This window comes from Triturus cristatus, chromosome 6 (assembly GCF_964204655.1).
Source record: "Triturus cristatus chromosome 6, aTriCri1.1, whole genome shotgun sequence".
In the NCBI taxonomy this organism is placed as follows: domain Eukaryota; kingdom Metazoa; phylum Chordata; class Amphibia; order Caudata; family Salamandridae; genus Triturus; species Triturus cristatus.
The window spans coordinates 1,594,384,714-1,594,403,317 of NC_140589.1; the positions used below are offsets into that span (position 1 = coordinate 1,594,384,714).

General features: G+C 44.2%; 1 protein-coding gene across 1 annotated transcript in view; it reads left to right on the forward strand.

The window, feature by feature from the left end:
* LHCGR (luteinizing hormone/choriogonadotropin receptor) overlaps nucleotides 1-18,604 on the forward strand; it is a 789,694-nt gene that overhangs the window by 756,585 nt on the left and 14,505 nt on the right. The window contains exon 10 of the mRNA XM_085609368.1: nucleotides 14,150-14,230. Coding sequence (XP_085465494.1) covers nucleotides 14,150-14,230 — 81 coding nt within the window. The remainder of the gene's footprint in view (nucleotides 1-14,149; nucleotides 14,231-18,604) is intronic.

Here is an 18,604-nt window from a genome sequence, read left to right on the forward strand (position 1 = left end):
CGCATGCTTGCGCCCCCTCCAGCGCCCTCTAGTGGCGGGAGGCCACCTGTGCACCAGGACAGGGGCGCGTAAGAGCGGAGATTGCTCTTGAGTCCCGAAGCTGCCAAATTAAGGGGAAACACACACAACAGTGGCAGCAGACGTGGCAGAGCCTCTAAGATCAAACAATGGAAATTAAACCGCTGATAAAAAGGAACACGTTCAAAGAGAAATTCGGACGAGGCAACACGCCTCACAAAGGGGCAGCGTTTTCACAAAGCGGCAGCGTTATCAATAACGTGTAATAACATAAATAATAAGTGGTGCATTATCGCATCAGAAATATACTCAAAACACAACCATGCAACAGAGAATGGAATTAAAGACTTATCTCGGCTGCGCAGCAGCGAAGAAAGAGCACAAGGTTCCAGTGAAGAAGGACTATGTTGGACTGTTTGCACTCTGATTGGACGTTCACTCTGTTTCTATTGGACATTTATCCCAAGATTTCATGGTAAAAGTAGTTTTGTCTTTAAAATTGTGATGGCTTCTGTTGAATAAAAGTGAAGAAAGAAGGCATAATCCTCGCCTCCAGTCCTGACATAGAATTGGCACTTGGAGCATCTCCAGTTTCCCTATAGCAGTCCTGACCAAGCCACGTTTGACACAGGTAAAGGCTTAATGCAGTCCTGCCTCCTTCACTGCTCCTGAAATCCATGGCAGCTAGAGTAAACATTTCCATTATTACCACTAGGTTAAGGCTAGAAATGTAAACGTAAGCACTGCCATATACGTTACATGTCAGTGCTGCCTGCTCCAATGGTTGACATTAATATGGGACCGGGAGCCTTCTGACATCAATAGGCCCCTATCACCATGCCAACAGGGTGCTTAAAATAGCAGTAATGCCCACCCACTGATTATTTTATATAGATATATATATATCATCTGTGAGCAAGGGCAACCGCCCGAAACGCGTCAGATTTTGTGCATCTGTTAAATAAATAACATCTTGCCTTATTCCTGGGATTCGTGGTGTCTCTGTTCGCCGAGAAGGAGGTACAGCGTCATCGTGGTTGTTGTGTATATATATATATATATATATATATATATATATATATATAAAGGACTTGATCAAAAATGCAGGCTCAGAGTCTGTATTTAGTAAGTAGGGATCTATAGTCCTTAAAATGCATCTAGACATTTACAAAAGGTAAAATGCTTCTACACCTCGTGAACCCAAAACAGAAACAATATGTTTGCCTTTCTATAGGCATACTCTACCACTCCTGAAATGTGTGAGCAGTGGAGATTCGCGAATTGTCGGTTGCAAAATTACATTCCCACCTTAACTTAGGGGTGAAAATATTAATGCATGGATTGACACATAAAGGTCCTTCAAGGTTCGTAAAAAACAATATTGCTCCCAGTAACTTAGGTGTGGAAGCTGAAGGCATTGGCAGACCCCACCATCATCTCCAGTTGTTACATGGGAGGCAACGAATAACAGAGCAGCAAGGGAATACCTTCGACTTTGTCACAAATGGAGGAAAATGAGATTCTGTGCTCATTATCCTTCCCCACAGGTCTCTGCTGCTTAAAACCTTTAACTAGGATGTGTGGACTCAAAATGTACCCACACATTTTTGGGGAGATGTTTGTACACACTTATGATTCACAAAAAAAAACATAGATGTAATCTAAAATCGCTTGCAAAACTCAACATTTGTCTAGAAAACACATCAAAATTATCCATCACAAAACGACCGGGTTTTGAAAGGGAGGGCACCTGCGTTTTTGGTCATGGGGTCAACAGCCATCTAGGGAAACACAGACATTTCTGATAACTAGACACCTGGGGGAGTCCAGGGATGTGTGGCTTGCATAGATTCCTCAACGTGTTCTTACCCAGAAACCCATACAAACCTCAAATTTAGCTAAAAAAATAAATAAATCACATTTTCCTCACATTTCTGTGTGGGATGACCTTCCCACCACAAATTTCCTACCACCCAACATTCCTCTCAGTCTCCTGATAAAAATGATACCTCACTTGAGTTGGTAGATTCTCCCTAGAGACAACGTTCACCGGGGCAGAGAATGACAGAAAAAACAAATATTACTGTATAGGCTGTACACACACATACTGGTTGGATTTGGCTCGAGGGTGAGTGAAAGGTTAAAAATTTATATTTTATTAACAAGAGATTTCACAAAAATGAAATGCACAGTTAATAATCATGAGATTTAAAGCTGTGACAAGGTGCTAACCGGTTTACAGGCCATTCACACACCTTTCATGTGTGACACACACAAGACCATTGACACCGCCAGCCGTGGGCCCAGCACATTACAATACTCACATCAACAGACAGCGTCATTCAAGAGCTCATCACTTTCATACACCCACATGACTGACACAACATGTATGTTTGGCTAGTAGTGTGTGTAGTGACCAGCAGAACCACACTACTCACACACTGCCAGCCAAATGCCAGCTCGCCCACACCGCAAGCCAAGCACCAGCTCACACACACCGCCAGCCAAGAGCCAATCTATGCACACCGCCAGCCGAGCGCCAGTACAAGCACAATACCAGCCAAGTGCCAGTCCATGTACACCGCCAGCCAAGCGCCAGTCCACGCACACTGCCATCACAATATTTTGGAACAAAAAAGAAAACACAAACCAATTGGAAATATATACAAAACTATACCTACAAACACAACTGCTCTAACTAAATACATCACCCTAATGCCAACCAAGAAATATAAACAAAAAATATAAACAATACATACTAGTCAGTTTACATAACTCATGTTTTTATTGTAGTCTAAAATGCACACCCATTTGTGCACTTCAGCAACCTGACCCCAGTCAAAGGTTGAAGTACTTTCATCATGGATGGCAGTGAGCATTTAGACATCTCTCATGTCAGAAAATGTTACAACTAGAAGTTCATCACTACGCAAGGCACTGCACAGTCCCTTCTCAAGTTTTTGTTTTTACAAACAAGCTCTTTTGAGTAGCCTTTATAGTTAGAGCGGGTTGTGCCACAAGCAACAGTGTCCACTATGAACAATTTCCTGAACAATTGCACACCATTGTAGAAGTTATGTACATATAAATGGGGACCTTGGTTAAAACGTCCTCTACCAAGTTTCCACAAAATTTTCTCACTCCGAGAGTGGACGGACAACTAGGGGGAGGGGGGGTCAAAACTGGAATCCCTACCGAAGTACACCCTGAAATTATAAGCATATCCAGTACTACTCTCAGACGGCATGTACATCTTAATTCCATAACGTGCCCTTTTGCTAGTAATGCACTGCCTAAAAACCAAACAGCAACATGAACAGGAAAAAAGACTCATCCACAGCTTTTCCTCTCCCTGGATCTCAGAAAATCGATCTACAAAGTGATCAAGAAGAGGCCAAATCTTAAAAAGACGGTTACAATCAGGGTGAAGCATTATCAACAAAATGCAGCACCTGAAGAAGCATCAAATACCGATCACAACTCATGGCTGCAGGAAATATAGCCATTGCCATCGAGGGACTAGTAGACCAATATGAAGACTATGAGGGCTTCCTTATCAAGCCCATCAAAAAAGTTAAATCCAAGAACTTCTTCAACTCATCCGGATTTGTGGGAGTCCACCGGGTAGTCCAAGAGTGGGGCCTAAGTCTGGCACTATTGTTCCTCAAATACTTTTCAGCGCATAAATTAGTCTGGTCAACAATCTCATCCAAAAATACATCCTCCATAAATAACTGAGAGAAATTTATAGGCAAAAAGCTTTCGGCATTCACTCTACACCCTGCGACACCATTAAAGGCAGGAAACGCCGGCTGCACCATATATCGGGCAACCCAGAGTTCAGCTCTGTCAATGGGAAGCCTTTCAGCCCCAGGCTGCAATTCAGATACCTCTTGCTGCACTATTGGCGCATCAGTGTACTCCTCTAAATGAGGCACTTCCTCCACACTGAAAGTGGCATCATCATCACATGATTAGTCATGGATAGAAAATTCACTGCTAGAATCATGAACTTCCTTTTCTGCCTCAGATGCAGAGTCAGTCTCATAATCATGGTCAGAGGAAGACTCAAAGCATATCAACAATCTGCAGAGAGCTAATTCTGCGGATAGCCATAATCCTTACTAAGAAAAGTAACTTGACAAATAAGTCAACAATGCAAAACACTGTGTAAAATAAGTAATGAATAAAGTGTGGGTTTAGAAAACGGAAAGTAAAACTATTGGTAATCTGAAAGGAAAAGTCAATTAATACAAAGCTCACACAGTCAATATACTGAAAAACAATACCACTCACTTACCAGAAGACAGCAAGACTCACCAGCACCGACTCTGCGCATACACGACAAGCACCAACGTTATCCCCCTAAAAAGAATGAACAAAAGAAAATTACACACAAGACAACATGATACACATCATGCACAAATCCAAGGAGAAACTCACATAATAAAACATAAGCTAAATATATTGCTATTATTACAGGTTTTACAAAAATCATGTTGGTGCAGGGAAATTATTCTTATTTACAGTAAACTGTATGAAAATCTTTTCTTACCAAACACATGCAACTACACAAACTGGAACTCTACCAGTGCCGAAACCACAAGCAGGAGTCACAGCACAGGAAATGAAAGCTTTTGCACTAGAATAAAAAGGAGAAATAAAACATTACAAGCCCAAATGATGACAAGAAATAAACCGTTAACATAATAAAACCCTATGTCTGCCCATTACCATTTGAATGCCAACCATATCGCCAGCCAGAAGTCAGCCGACACACACAGCCAGCAAAATCCCCAATTCAAACACACCATCTGACAAACGCCAGTGAGCACACTCTGCCAACCCAACACCAGTGCACACACTTATCAGCCCAGTGCTAGTTGACACACACCGTCAGCCACACACCACCAGCCAAATGTTGGTTCACACACACTGCCAGCTAAGTGCCAGTCCACACACACCGCCAGCCAAGCCCCAGTCCATGCACACTGCCAGTCAAGCGCCATTCCACGCCCACTGCCAGCCAAGTGCCAGTCCACGCTCACCGCCAGCCAGGCACCAGTCCAGTTACACAGCCAGTCAAGTGCCAGTCCATGCACACCTCCAGCCAAGCACTAGTCCATGAACACTGCCAGCCAAGCGCCAGCCTACACACACCGCCAGCCGAGCGCAAGCCCACACACACCAAGTACACAGTCGAACTTTATTTTAATTAAACCAACTGTTCCTCTTTTGCCAAATGCCTTGCCTTTTGTTTTTTCAAGGTAAATTCATATTCAAGCAACACATTACTTTGAAGAGGGAGATCAAGAGAAAATTATTGAATCATCATATCTTGTGGCACTCTTAATATTTTAAAGATTGAAAAGATTACAATACACTTTAGATGCATTTGATGTTTTCTTGCCACACTGGTATATAACTGATCCTATAATTCAAACTTTTAAACAAATGTATTTGAAGTTATGTCTACTCCTTGTATGCTTCTCTGAATTTAGATCTGCATGGAAGGGAAACACACAGTTTAAATGTCTATCTTGTCATCTCTGTGGGGCAAGGGAAGAGACCCTAACTTACCTACTCTGGATATATTTTTGGAGCCGCTAAGTGAGAGAAAAAGGTTTCTGAAGCACTTGTTCAAAGTGTCTGAATCAGTGGTGTTATGCAACTTCTGATTGTTTTGATGGTTATGACTGGCAATGTATAGGTTGCTTGGTGAAATTTCTAGACATATCTATTTTAAAACTACAAAAGAGTGAGTTTCCTAATTAGGTAGAATGTAAATTGATACTTATTGACAATAATGCAATTTCAATTATTTTCTTAATTTACTATATACCAAAGGATTCACACAAAAAAATGATTTTTATGTAAAGCAAAAACGTATGCACTATGCTTAATTATCTAAACTCCTTTGTTTTCTGTAATCAAATAGCAGGGCCCAAATGTATTTTGTACTGTTTAAGGCTGGTTTAAATATTGTTTAATATGTTTTGTTTTATCTGTTGTAACAATTTTAATTATTTGCAAAATAAATCTCTATTGCTATGTATGACAGGATGACCCCAAGCTTTCCTTTTATTTGGCTGATCTAATTTTTGGCTTATCTAGTAGCCACTTGCTAGCATCACAGAGGTCTCTACAAATGGTCCCAATTTACCTACATAAAATGCTAGTACTGATGCATATTCTTTTCCTTTCTTCCCTGTACTGTTCTCCTTTGTATTTATCAGTGGCTTCCCTTATGCTTTCATATTTCATGCTTTTGGGGCCTTTGTAAGCTTGGACTTTCATAGCTCATTGTTTGCTTATAAGCACTATGTATGCCCAGTCCTTCACAACCAAGCTGGGAAGCAGGAGCTTCCCCATCTTTTCCACTACTTTTGGTCAGGACCGTCTGCAGGTCGGTATCTTTACTGCAGCACAAAATGATATATTCACATATAAATATAGTCAAGTAGGAACTTTTCAGATAAAAATTATACATTTTGCTAAATGCAACATTCAAATTTAGGAGATGGACCTCCCCCGGGAGCACCACACTGACCAATAATTGTGAAGATCCTTAACTTCAAGGACCGCGATGCCATCCTGCAGGAAGCCCGCTCGCGGCCAGAATTCAGTTATAAGGGATCCAAAATCATGATCCTCCCTGATTATACCAGAGAGGTGCAGGCCCATAGAAAATCCTATGTCCAAGTCAAACAAAAACTGCAAGCATTAAACCTGTCCTACAGGCTCCTCTTTCCAGCCCGCCTCAAAGTGATATTCCAAAGTAAATCCTATTTCTTCAACACACCTGAGGCAGCCTTGGCGTGGGCGACTGAGGAGTGTCCACTCCGCCTACCCAAAAATGCACAGGCAGCCACCTACCAGAAAGGTCCAGTTGCTAAAGAATCTGCGACTCCCCATGGGCGACATGCGGGATACCGTAGAAGATGCAGGCCCCAAGGAACACAGTCCCAATCACCGAGTGGCTTGACCCAGGACAGAGATGAATCGCCAGAGACCGGGAAGACTGTGAATGACCTTGTCCGAATGGACGGAACAGATCCTAGGGGATCCCCTAGACCATTGGTGCCCATAATACGGCCCGCGGGCCGCCAGCGGCCAACACGCCTTTACTGGCGGCCCATGGACCTTGCCTTGCAGTTTCCACGGCTGGCAGTAAACACAGAAGATGACCACAGGAGCACACGTAGTGAATACATATTAAATAGGTCGTACCACGTCAGAGTCACGGTTATCTGGAACAGTTCTTCTCATCGTGAGGTCCGGCCATTGGAGATATGGTGTCAGCCTAATATCGGCAGCCGGCATTGACTTTGAACATACATTACGCTTTTGAATTGACACGATTGGGTCTGCTGCATACGATGTTGGGGCTAATGTTTTTGTGCTCTATGTGATTCGACAGAGGTATTACAATTAGACTGGACAGATTAATATTCACATGCGCGCCTCCTCCTTGGGGTCCCACCTGTACCTTTGGTATATATGTGTCATGACAAGGAATTTACACATTTACTGATACTCAAATGCAGTATCGACCAGTTCAAGTGTAATCACCGTTTTTACGTATTATTTTTCGCAACCGTTGGTGCCCCAGCACTGGACCTAACTGGCATCTTTGCTTCCTGCAACCTCTTGATCTTCATAGGAGGAATGTTGCATATACATTTGATATCGAACTTTTTAAGATAACCGTGACTCTGACGTGGTACGACACACAGGCTGCTGTTCTGGTTATCCGTTGGCTTTACTTTTTGCCGAGACTGACCTTTTCAATCTATCAGTGCCCTGAAGAAGTCCTCTAGTAGGACAAAATGTGTCGGTTCTTTCGTGGTGAAATCTGATGTTTACGACCACGTTTTAAAATTCAGTATTGGAATAAAAGGAAAACCTTTGAAAAATATTTGCGTTGTATACAGTTTAAACAATTGTTCTCTCAGTTTTTTTTAAATTGATGTGTGGTGCACCTGTGCTTATGTTTTAAAATGTTATGATCCCATGGGGACTTGCACTATGACAGTGGGTGCGTTTCAGTGTGCACACAGCCCCTAATAAACATAGAGGGGTTAGAATATTAGAGGGATAGTAGTTCAGGTGCTGTGGATGTGAGCGTTCCACTATCAGGCTTGTTTTTGACGTATTAAATGTATTAAATAGGTATTCACTACGTATGCTCCTTTGGCCATCTTCTATGTTTACTACCCGCCTCTGTGACGTAAGGGCACCTTCAGAAAGCTTCCCAAAAGGCCCTTTAAAAGTCAGCTGTAAGTGCTTTCCCAGCTGACTTTTAAAAAGGCGTTTTGGGAAGCTTCCTGTTTGGACAGAGACTGATAGAGACACAGAGACAGATAGAGGCGACAGATAGAGGCAGATACACAGAGACAGATAGAGACACAAATACAGATAGAGACACAGAGACATATAAAGACAGAAACAGACAGAGGCAGACAGAGATAGAGACAGGAAAGGACAGAGACAGGGAAAGATAGAGACAGGGTCAGATAGAGACAGGGCCAGATAGAGACAGGGACAGACAGAGACAGATAGAGACAGGGACAGATAGAGACAGAGATAGAGACAGGCAAAGACAGGTAGAGGCAGAGACAGGTAGTAGCAGAGACAGGTAGCAGGAGAGACAGGTAGAGGCAGAGACAGATAGAGACAGAGACAGATTGAGACAGAGACAGACAGAGACAGATAGAGGCAGATACAGAACGATACTGAGACAGAGACAGACTGAGATGGAGTCAGAGATAGAGGCAGGGACAGATAGAGGCAGAGACAGACAGAGAGACAGGCAGATGGAGAGGGAGACATAGGGAGGCAGAGGGAGGGAGACAGAGGGAGGGAGGCAGAGGGAGGGAGACAGAGAGAGGGAGGACGGAGACAGACAGAGGGAGACAGACGCAGGGAGACAGAGGGAGTGAGACAGAGAGAGAGAGACAGAGGGAGGAGGGAGACAGACTGATGGAGGAGGGAGACAGACACAGGCAGGGACAGAGACAGACAGACAGATAGAGGCAGAGACAGATGAGGCAGAGACAGACTGAGACAGAGACAGACTGAGACAGAGATAGAGACAGGCAGATGGAGAGGGAGACAGAAGGAGGGAGACAGAGGGAGGGAGACAGAGGGAGGGAGGGAGACAGACAGAGGGAGACAGAGGGAGGAGGGAGACAGACAGAGGGAGACGGACGCACTGAGGTAGAGTGAGGGAGACAGACAGAGGGAGGGAAACAGAGAGAGACAGACAGAGGGAGGAGGGAGACAGAGAGAGGGAGACAGACAGAGGGAGAGAGAGAGGGAGAGAGAGGGAGGGAGACAGAGAGAGGGAGGGAGACAGAGGGAGACAGACAGAGGGAGGGAGACAGAGGGAGGAGGGAGATAGACAGAGGGGGGAGAGAGAGGAAGGGAGAATAAGAGAGAGAGAGAGAGAGACAGAGGGAGTGAGACAGAGGGAGGGAGACAGTGAGGGAGGGAGACAGATGGAGAGAGGCACAGGGAGACTGATGCAGGGAGACAGACAGAAGGAGGGAGACAGACAGAGAGAGGCAGACAGAGGGAGGGAGACAGAGGGAGGGAGAGAGGGAGAGAGAGAGATGGAAAGAGAAATAGAGAGAGATAGATGTGTATATGCCGGGTCTAGTGGCTCAGTGGACGAATGCATCTGCTGCAGGGGGCTGTGTTCAACCTCATGGTCCCAGTTGTTTTTGCTCTAGCCCCGCCCCCTCCCCTACTGACCCCGCCCCCACCAGTGCAGCCCTCGGCCACAAACCACACTGTAAATTTGGCCCCGAGAGAAAGTTTGTGAGTACCCATGCCCTAGACCCAGCTCAGATGACACTGATCTCTCCTGCGGCCCCCGCATATGAACTCAAGCACCACTAATTCAGAAGTCTACACCAGAGGAACAATTATCATTGAGCTTCGAGGGGCTCAGTATGCTGTCATCGACCACGACCCCGATTAACTTGTTTGCACTCTGAGCCTTTGTTGATTGGGGGATAGATGCTTTATTCGGGGAAGTATGGGGTGTGTGTTGGTTGGGATCTTCTACTGGTAATGTTTTTCCAGACGTTGTTCATGTTGACATGTGCCATGGTAACACTGTTCAATATATGCAAGATTCTCCCTTCAATAGGCCAAATAGCACCCTTGAGCACACGCAGCTTCCTTCGGAAGCCCCAATACCTGATCAATTGGAGACCACCAAATGGTCGGCTCCAGACATTCACACTGCCACTGTGACAGATCCATATCATAGAAGCGAGCACATGAGAATCCTCACATGGAATGTGAATGGCCTCATAGATAAAATTAAATGTACATAGGTTTTAAAATATGTCCAAAGGAACGCCCCAGACATCTTATTACTACAGGAGACACACCTAGTTGGGAACCTCTGCCCTTTCCTGGCGCGTCAGGAATTTGACAGGGTATGGCATTCTGGGTTTTCCAAGGGGGCTCGGGGTACTCTTGCACCGCTCCCTTCCCTTCGCAATGACCCAAGTGGTTAACGACCTCTCAGGCTGATTCACAGCTCTTTCTGGTACCTTGGGAGAGGCCACCATCAATCTAGTATCACAGTATGCTCCTCCGGCCAATTTAGAGCTCACGCTCCAAGCTGCACTGAAAATACTATCCGCTCTTCCCCAAGGCTTGACGATTGTGGGGGTGATTTTAATGCTGTCCCGGAGCCCGCGGAGGACGCTACGGGTTCTATATCCTCTCATAGAAAGATGGGGGCCAGACATCTTGGGGATTGGACCGCCACACTGGGGCTCTGTGATGTCTATACACACACCTCTGCGGCGCACCACAACCACTCCTGTATAGACCTCCTTTTCATGCCTGCTTCCGATTGCCGTGCCATTTCTGAAATCTAAATCCTAGCACGCGGAGTATCCGACCACGCCCTGCTCCTTTTGCAAGTGGGTGGGCCCACGACAACGCTCAAGCTCATATGGTGACTAAATGCTTGGTTCCTCCAAGACCAAGAATACAGAGAGACTGTTGTGTAGGAACTCAGTAATTACTTCCGTACAAACGAAGGTACAGTGCAGGGCCAGGGCACACTTTGGGAGACGAGTAAAGCCACAATTCGGGCTACGCTAGAGGACTCCCTAAGCGCAAGCATCAGACCCGTGACCACCAACTCGCTCAACTCGAAGCTAAGTCGCTCCGACTGGAAAGGGTGGCGGCGACGGTGGAGGGGAATGTGGAGCGCCGACAAATGCAATTAGTGCGGGAAGAAATTAGGAATATCTCCATTGAGTCAGCCAAACTGATTAGATCTTCAGTTGCCAGGGTATATGGGTGGAGACACACAGGGCCAGACACCCGTAGCAATTGAGCAGACCTTTGCAAACTATTACAAGACACTATACTCAGCGGATTCCCCACACACAACGGGTGATAGTTCAGCCTTCTTGCAAAATGTCCCCCTTCCAAGACTATCAGAGATTGAACAGAAAACCATGGATGAGTCTATCAATACTGAAGAAGTAAGCGAGGCAATCTCCTTTCATGCCGATCAAAAGACCCCGGGCCCAGATCGGCTCCCTGCGGAGTATTACACGGCGTTTTGAAAAACTCTGATCCCATGTTCCATGCCCTATTTGAGGAAGCTATAGAAGAGAGGTCGTTCTCCTCCATCACTGACACAGCCACCATTGTGGTCATAAAAAAGACGCACCCTCCCCATGTCTCCTGTACACAAAATCGCATGATCTCCCTCATCAATACTGAAGTCAAAATATATGCAACGATTCTGCCCACGTGGATGAAAAAAGTGCTCCACACCCTCATAGACCTTGACCAATGTGGCTTCATGCCACGCCGCAGCACCCAACATTGCCTTCGATGCCTGCACGTGGCCCTTGCCTACCGGAACCTCCTTACATCATATCTGGCCTTAGTTTAACTCGACTTCGAGCAGGCCTTTGATACGGTTGACTGGGGTTACATGCAAGATGTGCTAGTAAGGGCAGGCTTTGGACCCTATTATCAGAAAATGTTAGGAGTGCTTTATTCTAATCCATCAGCTAGGGTCCTTATAAATAGGCAATTGTCCGAGGCTTTCCCGGTTGCGAGGGTAACCCAGCAGGGATGTCCGCTCTCCTCTTCGCCCTAGCGATTGAGCCTCTGGCCTGTCATATCCGGACAGGTGACAATTTCAAGGTTGGCGCTGGCTGGGATCTCAGGAGGACTGAATTGCATTGAACGCAGACGATGTCCTCCTGTAGCTCGCTGACCCAGCCTGATCCGAGCCGAGATGTTTGCAGATCCTTCACTCCTTTGGGCGGGCGTCTGGACTACGCCTTAACCCACTCATATCCACGGTGGTCCCCCTTAATGCCTCCAGGGAATGCTTCAACAGGCAGACAACCATGCCCATACAAAGATTATCCTTCAGGTACCTTGAGATCTGGGTGGCGCTTCTCCCAGAGTTGACCTGGTCCCATATTGTCGGTCCACTTCCCTGACGCACTAAAGAGGACTTACGTCAATGGAAAAAACTCCCTCTCAGCGCTCTCAGGAGAGTTGCCCTCTTCAAAATGATGGTCCTTCCCGCCTCTTATATGTCCTCCAAAATCTCCTGATCCATCTCCCTCGCAGCTGGTTTCGTGATCTGGATGGGTTGGTTAGTAACTTCCTTTGGGGGGGCTCAAAAGCGCGTCTGGCTCTCACGACTTGCCAATGTACCACATACGAAGGAGGAATGGGCATGACGAATCCCTTTGTATACTATCTCGCCGCTCGCCTCCTGATAATTCATGATTGGTTTAACGGGGGATAGTCGGATCCAGCAAATCGACTTGCACTGGGACGTCTTGGCTTCTCTCAGACCCAGGCAATGCTGTACGGAGTCCCAATCCCTCAGGCCCTACCAGTAGTCTCTCGTACGGCTTTCCTAGCATGGCGATCGGCATTGAGGCACATCCACCGGGTCAACAGACTCACACTACAAACTCCACTATGGCACTGCACTTGGTTGCGAGATGTGGGGACTCTGACGGGCTTTCAGGCATGGGATCTAATAAGCATTACCTACCGAGGAGACGTCTAGAAAGGAGCACACATGTCCTCCTTTCAGGACTTACAACGCACATACTCCTTACGTTCCACATAATTCTCTAAATATCTCCAGCTATGTCACGCCCTTGCCTCGCACATCCATAACCAAGAGTCATTTTCTGAGTTCAGCCCGTTGGAAGCAAAAATTCTCATGGGTGACCAGGGTAAGGGTGGTATATCCCAAATATACCGATCCCTGATAAACCATACTCCATCCATGCTAGACCCTCTTAGAACCAGATGGGAAAGATGGATAGGTTCTCTGGAGGACGAAGATTGGAGGGACGCTCTCATGGCCCAGAGAACTCTCACCATATCTGCAAGACTTCACCTTATACAGATATATTTTCTCCACTGCACACTACACTGGCACGACTGCACAGAGCTGGACTTCTCTCAGCCCCGCAATGTCCATGTTGTGGAGATGAACCAGCCGACTTCTTTCATATGGTCTGTTCCTGCGCAGTCATATCTAAATATTGGGCATCAATCACAGCTGAACTAAGCTGCATATTGGGGTGGGAGGTTCCCCTTAGTCCTCCTGCTCTACTTCTGGGGGTGATGGAGGGAATGGATGGCTCCCAAGCCGACAAATTGTTTCTAGGAACAGCCATGTTGATTGCTAAAAGAGACATTGCAATGGCCTGGAAGGACTCAAAATCTCCCTCTGTGACGAAATGGTGGAGGGGGGTCGACTGGGGTGCTATCCAAGGAAAAGCAGTTTACGAGGCAAGAGGGTGCCCGAACAAATACGACCGAATATGGGGCAAATGGACAGGACTTTTGGACTAATTACGATTAGCGCAAAGGGCAGGCCTGTTATTATTTATCTTTTTACGCCTACCGTTGGGGAGATATTTGGATATGTAAGGAAATGTTATACATGTCACAGTGATACAAATGTTACCACGGTTACCTTGTTTTTACAAAATGCCAATAAAATTGATTTTAAAAAAAAGAAAAATTAGGAGATAAGCCACTTTGTCATATTAAAAAATGGGAAGATCAAAGCTTCAACTATTTCTTGGTTTAATTTCAGACCAAACAGTCTTCTTTTGTTATTTGAGAATTTTACCAAACAATGTGACAACACGCCGAGAATGTATACTAATGACACAATGTAAGTACTTCTCATTGCTTTTTTCTATTTTAACGTTATACCTAGAAACCAGAAAAGTATATTGTCAGTTTTTGCACAGAAAGAGATTCATTATGTAACTGCTCACTTTAATTAGCGTGCATGGCAAATAGGTAAAAAATGCTACAATTCTGATTTTATAGCATAGAGAAATGCTCCTGCCGGGCGGGAACACCCATTTCTTTCCCTGCCTGCACACTCGTGTGCAGGGAAACAGACTGATCCCGCATTGCAGAAGCAAAGCAAAAAACCTGCTCTCGCTGGGCAGGAGCAAAGCCAGCTCCCGCTGCACCCAGGATGTGCACATGCAGGGGAGCAGGCCAGACTGTGGGGCATTATATACCCCAGGAAAGCTTACCATATTTCTTAAGAGCACTCTGAGCTAGAGCTGTATGCTCTTCAGCTACGGGCAGAGACCTCTAGTGGTTGGTCCCATGATTGTACTTTGTGCCTTGAAAAACGTTAAAAGACTTTGACATTTTTTTTTTTTTTTTTAAAGGCTTCATTCAAAATATTTTATGACAATTACTTTTAATAATAATTGCAATGCGTGAATTCATGGAATATAAATCTGATTAGTTATTGGTGACATTTTTTATAGAGCCTTACTTACAATGACACCATTTATATTGTTATACATAATCAGCTGTGCGTGCTCTGTGTGCAGGGTGAGGTTGGCTGCCAGCAAGGGGTTGTGAGTAGGGCCTGGCCATAGGCTCTTCATGCACTACTAATTACCTCCAAAAGTACATTACTCATTCTATGACCCTACTGGAAACATCACTGCAACATATGAAATTACATCATTGATGACAGCACTGCACATGGCAGGGGAGCAAGTTATAGTTACTTTCCAGCATAAGTTATAGTTACTTGAGATAACTATAAGTGGTGAATTTCAGTGATTTTGTTTGATTAAAATGGTATGTTTTAACAGACATGTTCCCTTAACTAGAACGTCTCTTTAACCTTTGTTTCTTTCAGTGAATTTCTAAGTTTTTAAAAATATTGCAAAGTAAGATATTATTATCATACCCAACTATAACATTGTGATATATATATATTAACTGAAAAAAGACAAACATTAAAACTGAGTGGTGCTAGCCACTCTCTAGATATAGTTAGGATTCCCAGATATAGGAATTCCTTGGAATTTTGGTCGCTAATAACTTTGCGCCCATTTGATGGATCTGCATGAAACCTTGCAGAACATTTCCTCTCTCTACGCCGGCAGAGCACACAAAGTTTCACAGAGATTCATTCAGGAAGTGCAAAGAAAAAAGAGGGGACCCAAAAAATTCTTTCAGATCCCAATGCATTTCCCCATAGACTTTGTATTTACACATAACGTGAAAACGGCTGGACAGATTAGAATGAAATTTGGCAGGATTACACATTATGGTACACAGATGAGCCTTTCTAGTACTACAGGTAAGTGTTTTTTAAGTTATAAGGCATTTTGCCTTGTAGAAAACACAACGGTACATAGCAAATACAAGTCATTATGTGATTGGCTAATGACTGTCTAAACAAATGTAAAAGGCAGCCATGTTGTTTTAAGGTATACCATGGTTGTATCATGTTTTACACTTTCAGATTTAGGTTACGTATTAGGTTTGATATGTTTCCCCTACCTATTACCACTTTATTAAAGTGTCAATAGGTAGTGAAATATATTTAGAAGTTTATATATATATTTTTTTAATGATGGAGTACCGCGGTACTGACTAGGGAGTACAGCGGTACACCGTAATATACTATATTTGACAAATATAGTGTACTACAGTGTATTCTCGATTTTTAACCATTTTAAATATGCTGAAAAAATCTATGGGTACCAAGGTAATATCCACAAATTACCACACTGCTTAACCCCTTCGCTGTTAGGCCCCCCCCCCCCCGTTCTAACGCATTTTTGGGGCAAATTGGGGTAGTTTGCGCTTAGGCCCCTGTAATTTTTTGACCACACAAGGTATCCACACCAAATTGGCGTCCTTTTCTTCCAACATCATGGGGATTTTAAAGGTAACCAAAGTTTGTTCATTACCCTGGAGGGGACCCAGAATTCTTTTTTTTTTTTATGGGAAAAAAAGTGCTGCAGAGGAAATCGTCTGTTTTTTTCCCTGCAAATGGTATCAACAAAGGGTTTGTGGTGTTGAAATCAGCATCTTCACAGCTTTCAGAGACTGACAGACTTTTGTCAGACAACCAACAAACTTTACACAGTTTTGGCATTTTACTGGGACATAGCCTATTGTTGCTAATTTTTGTGCTTTCAACCTCCTTCCAGTTAATGGTAAAAATGGGTATGAAAGAAATAATGAATCATGGAAAGCTATACATTTCTGAAAAGTAGACAAAAGTCTGAATTTAGCAAGGGGTAATTTGTGTACATCCTTCAAGGTTTTCTTATGGAAACTAACAGTTGAAAATAGAAAAAAAAGAAAATGAGTTGAAAAAAACAGCCATTTGTGGCAACATTTTCACCTGTAACTTCTAAGTATGACAGATTTTTTAAAGTCATATACCGTTATGTCCAATGGACCCTTCTGGTTGTGAGGATATATAGGACTTGTAGGTTCACTAGGAACCCGAGGAACCCAGAGCCAATAACTGAGCAGCATCTTGAAATGGTCTTTTTTTGTGTACCGGGTATATAGCAATTCATTTGGGAAAATATAAATAGTGAAAAATCAGTATGAAAGACACCTATGTATTCCTGAAATGGAAACAAAATATAGAGTTTAGAAACAGTAGCTATTTGAACTTTTCTGAAATTGTGGGTAGCCATAGTAGCATGTGAATTATAGGACATTTTTCAAAGTGACTTCTTTTTTACACATTGTCTTAGATTTGAGAGGCATAAATGCATCGAAAGTCAATAGGTAATAACAGTTGCTCTAAAATTCTGTGTTCCCCTAAGTGTCCAAATAAAAATGGTTCCTCACTTGAGTGGGTAGGTCTAGTGCCTGCGGAAGGAAACATACCAGATTTTTACAGTGAAAACTGACCCTTTTTTTTCAAAGTGCCTAGCTGTAGATTTTCAACCCTAGCTCTGCCGGCACCTAGGGAAACCTAGCAAACCTATACATTTTTGAAAACTAGACACCCAAGGGAATCCAGGATGAGGTGACTTGTGTGGCTCTCACCAGGTTCTGTTACCCAGAAACCCTGGCAAACCTCAAACTTTGTCAAAGAAACACATTTTCCTCACATTTCTGTGATGGAAGGTTCTGGAATCCGCGTGGATCCACAAAATTCCACCCACACCACATTCCCCAAAGTCTTCCGTTAAAATGGTACTTAACTTGTGTGGGTAGTCCTAGTGCCAGCGACCGGAAATGGCCTAAAATGCAACGTGGACAAACCACATTTTCACAATGAAAACTGACCCTTTTTTTGCAAGGGAAACCTAGAAAACCTATACATTTTTTTAAAGTGGACACCCAGGGAAATTCAGGGATGGGGTGACTTGTCGGACTCTCACCAGGGTCTCTTGTCATTAGGAAATGCGGGGTGGGTGGAAGTTTGTGGATCCACGTAGACTCCAGAACTTTCCATCACAGAAATGTGATAAGAATTTCTTTTTTTGGACAAAGTTTGAGGTTTGCAAGGGATTCTGGGTAAGAGAACCTGGTGAGAGCCACACAAGTCACCCCATCCTGGATTCCCCTGGGTATCTAGTTTTAAAAAATGTATAGATTTGTTAGGTTTCCTTAGATGCCGACAGGGCTTGGGTTCACAATCTACAGCTAGGCACTTTGCAAAAAAAAAGGTCAGTTTTCACTGTAAAAATGTGGTGTGTCCATGTTGCGTTTTGCGCCGCTTCCTGTCAAGGGCTCTAGGCCTACCCACACAATTGAGGTAACTTTTTTCTCGGAAGACTTTGGGGAATGCAGGATGGGAGGAATTTTTGGTCATCCATGCAGATGCCAGAACTTTCCATCACAGAAATATGAGGAAAATGTGTTATTTTCTTTTTTACAAAGCTGGAGGTTTGCAAGGGATTCTGGGTAACAGAACCTGGTGAGAGCCACACAAGTCACTCAATCCTGGCTTCCCTGGGATGTCTAGTTTTCAAAAATGTGTAGGTTTATTAGGTTTCCGTAGGTGCTGGCAGAGCTATGGTTCAAAATCTACAGCTAGGCACTTTGCCGAAAAAAGGTACAGTTTTCAATGTAAAAACGTGGTGTGTCAACGTTGCGGTTTAGTTGTTTCCTGTCGCGGACACTAAGCCTACCCACACAAGTGAGGTATAATTTTTATCGGAAGACTCTGGGGAAAGCGGGGTGGGTGGAAGCTTGTGGATCTGTGCAGATGTTTTACAAAGTGTGATGCTTGCAAGAGATTCTGGGT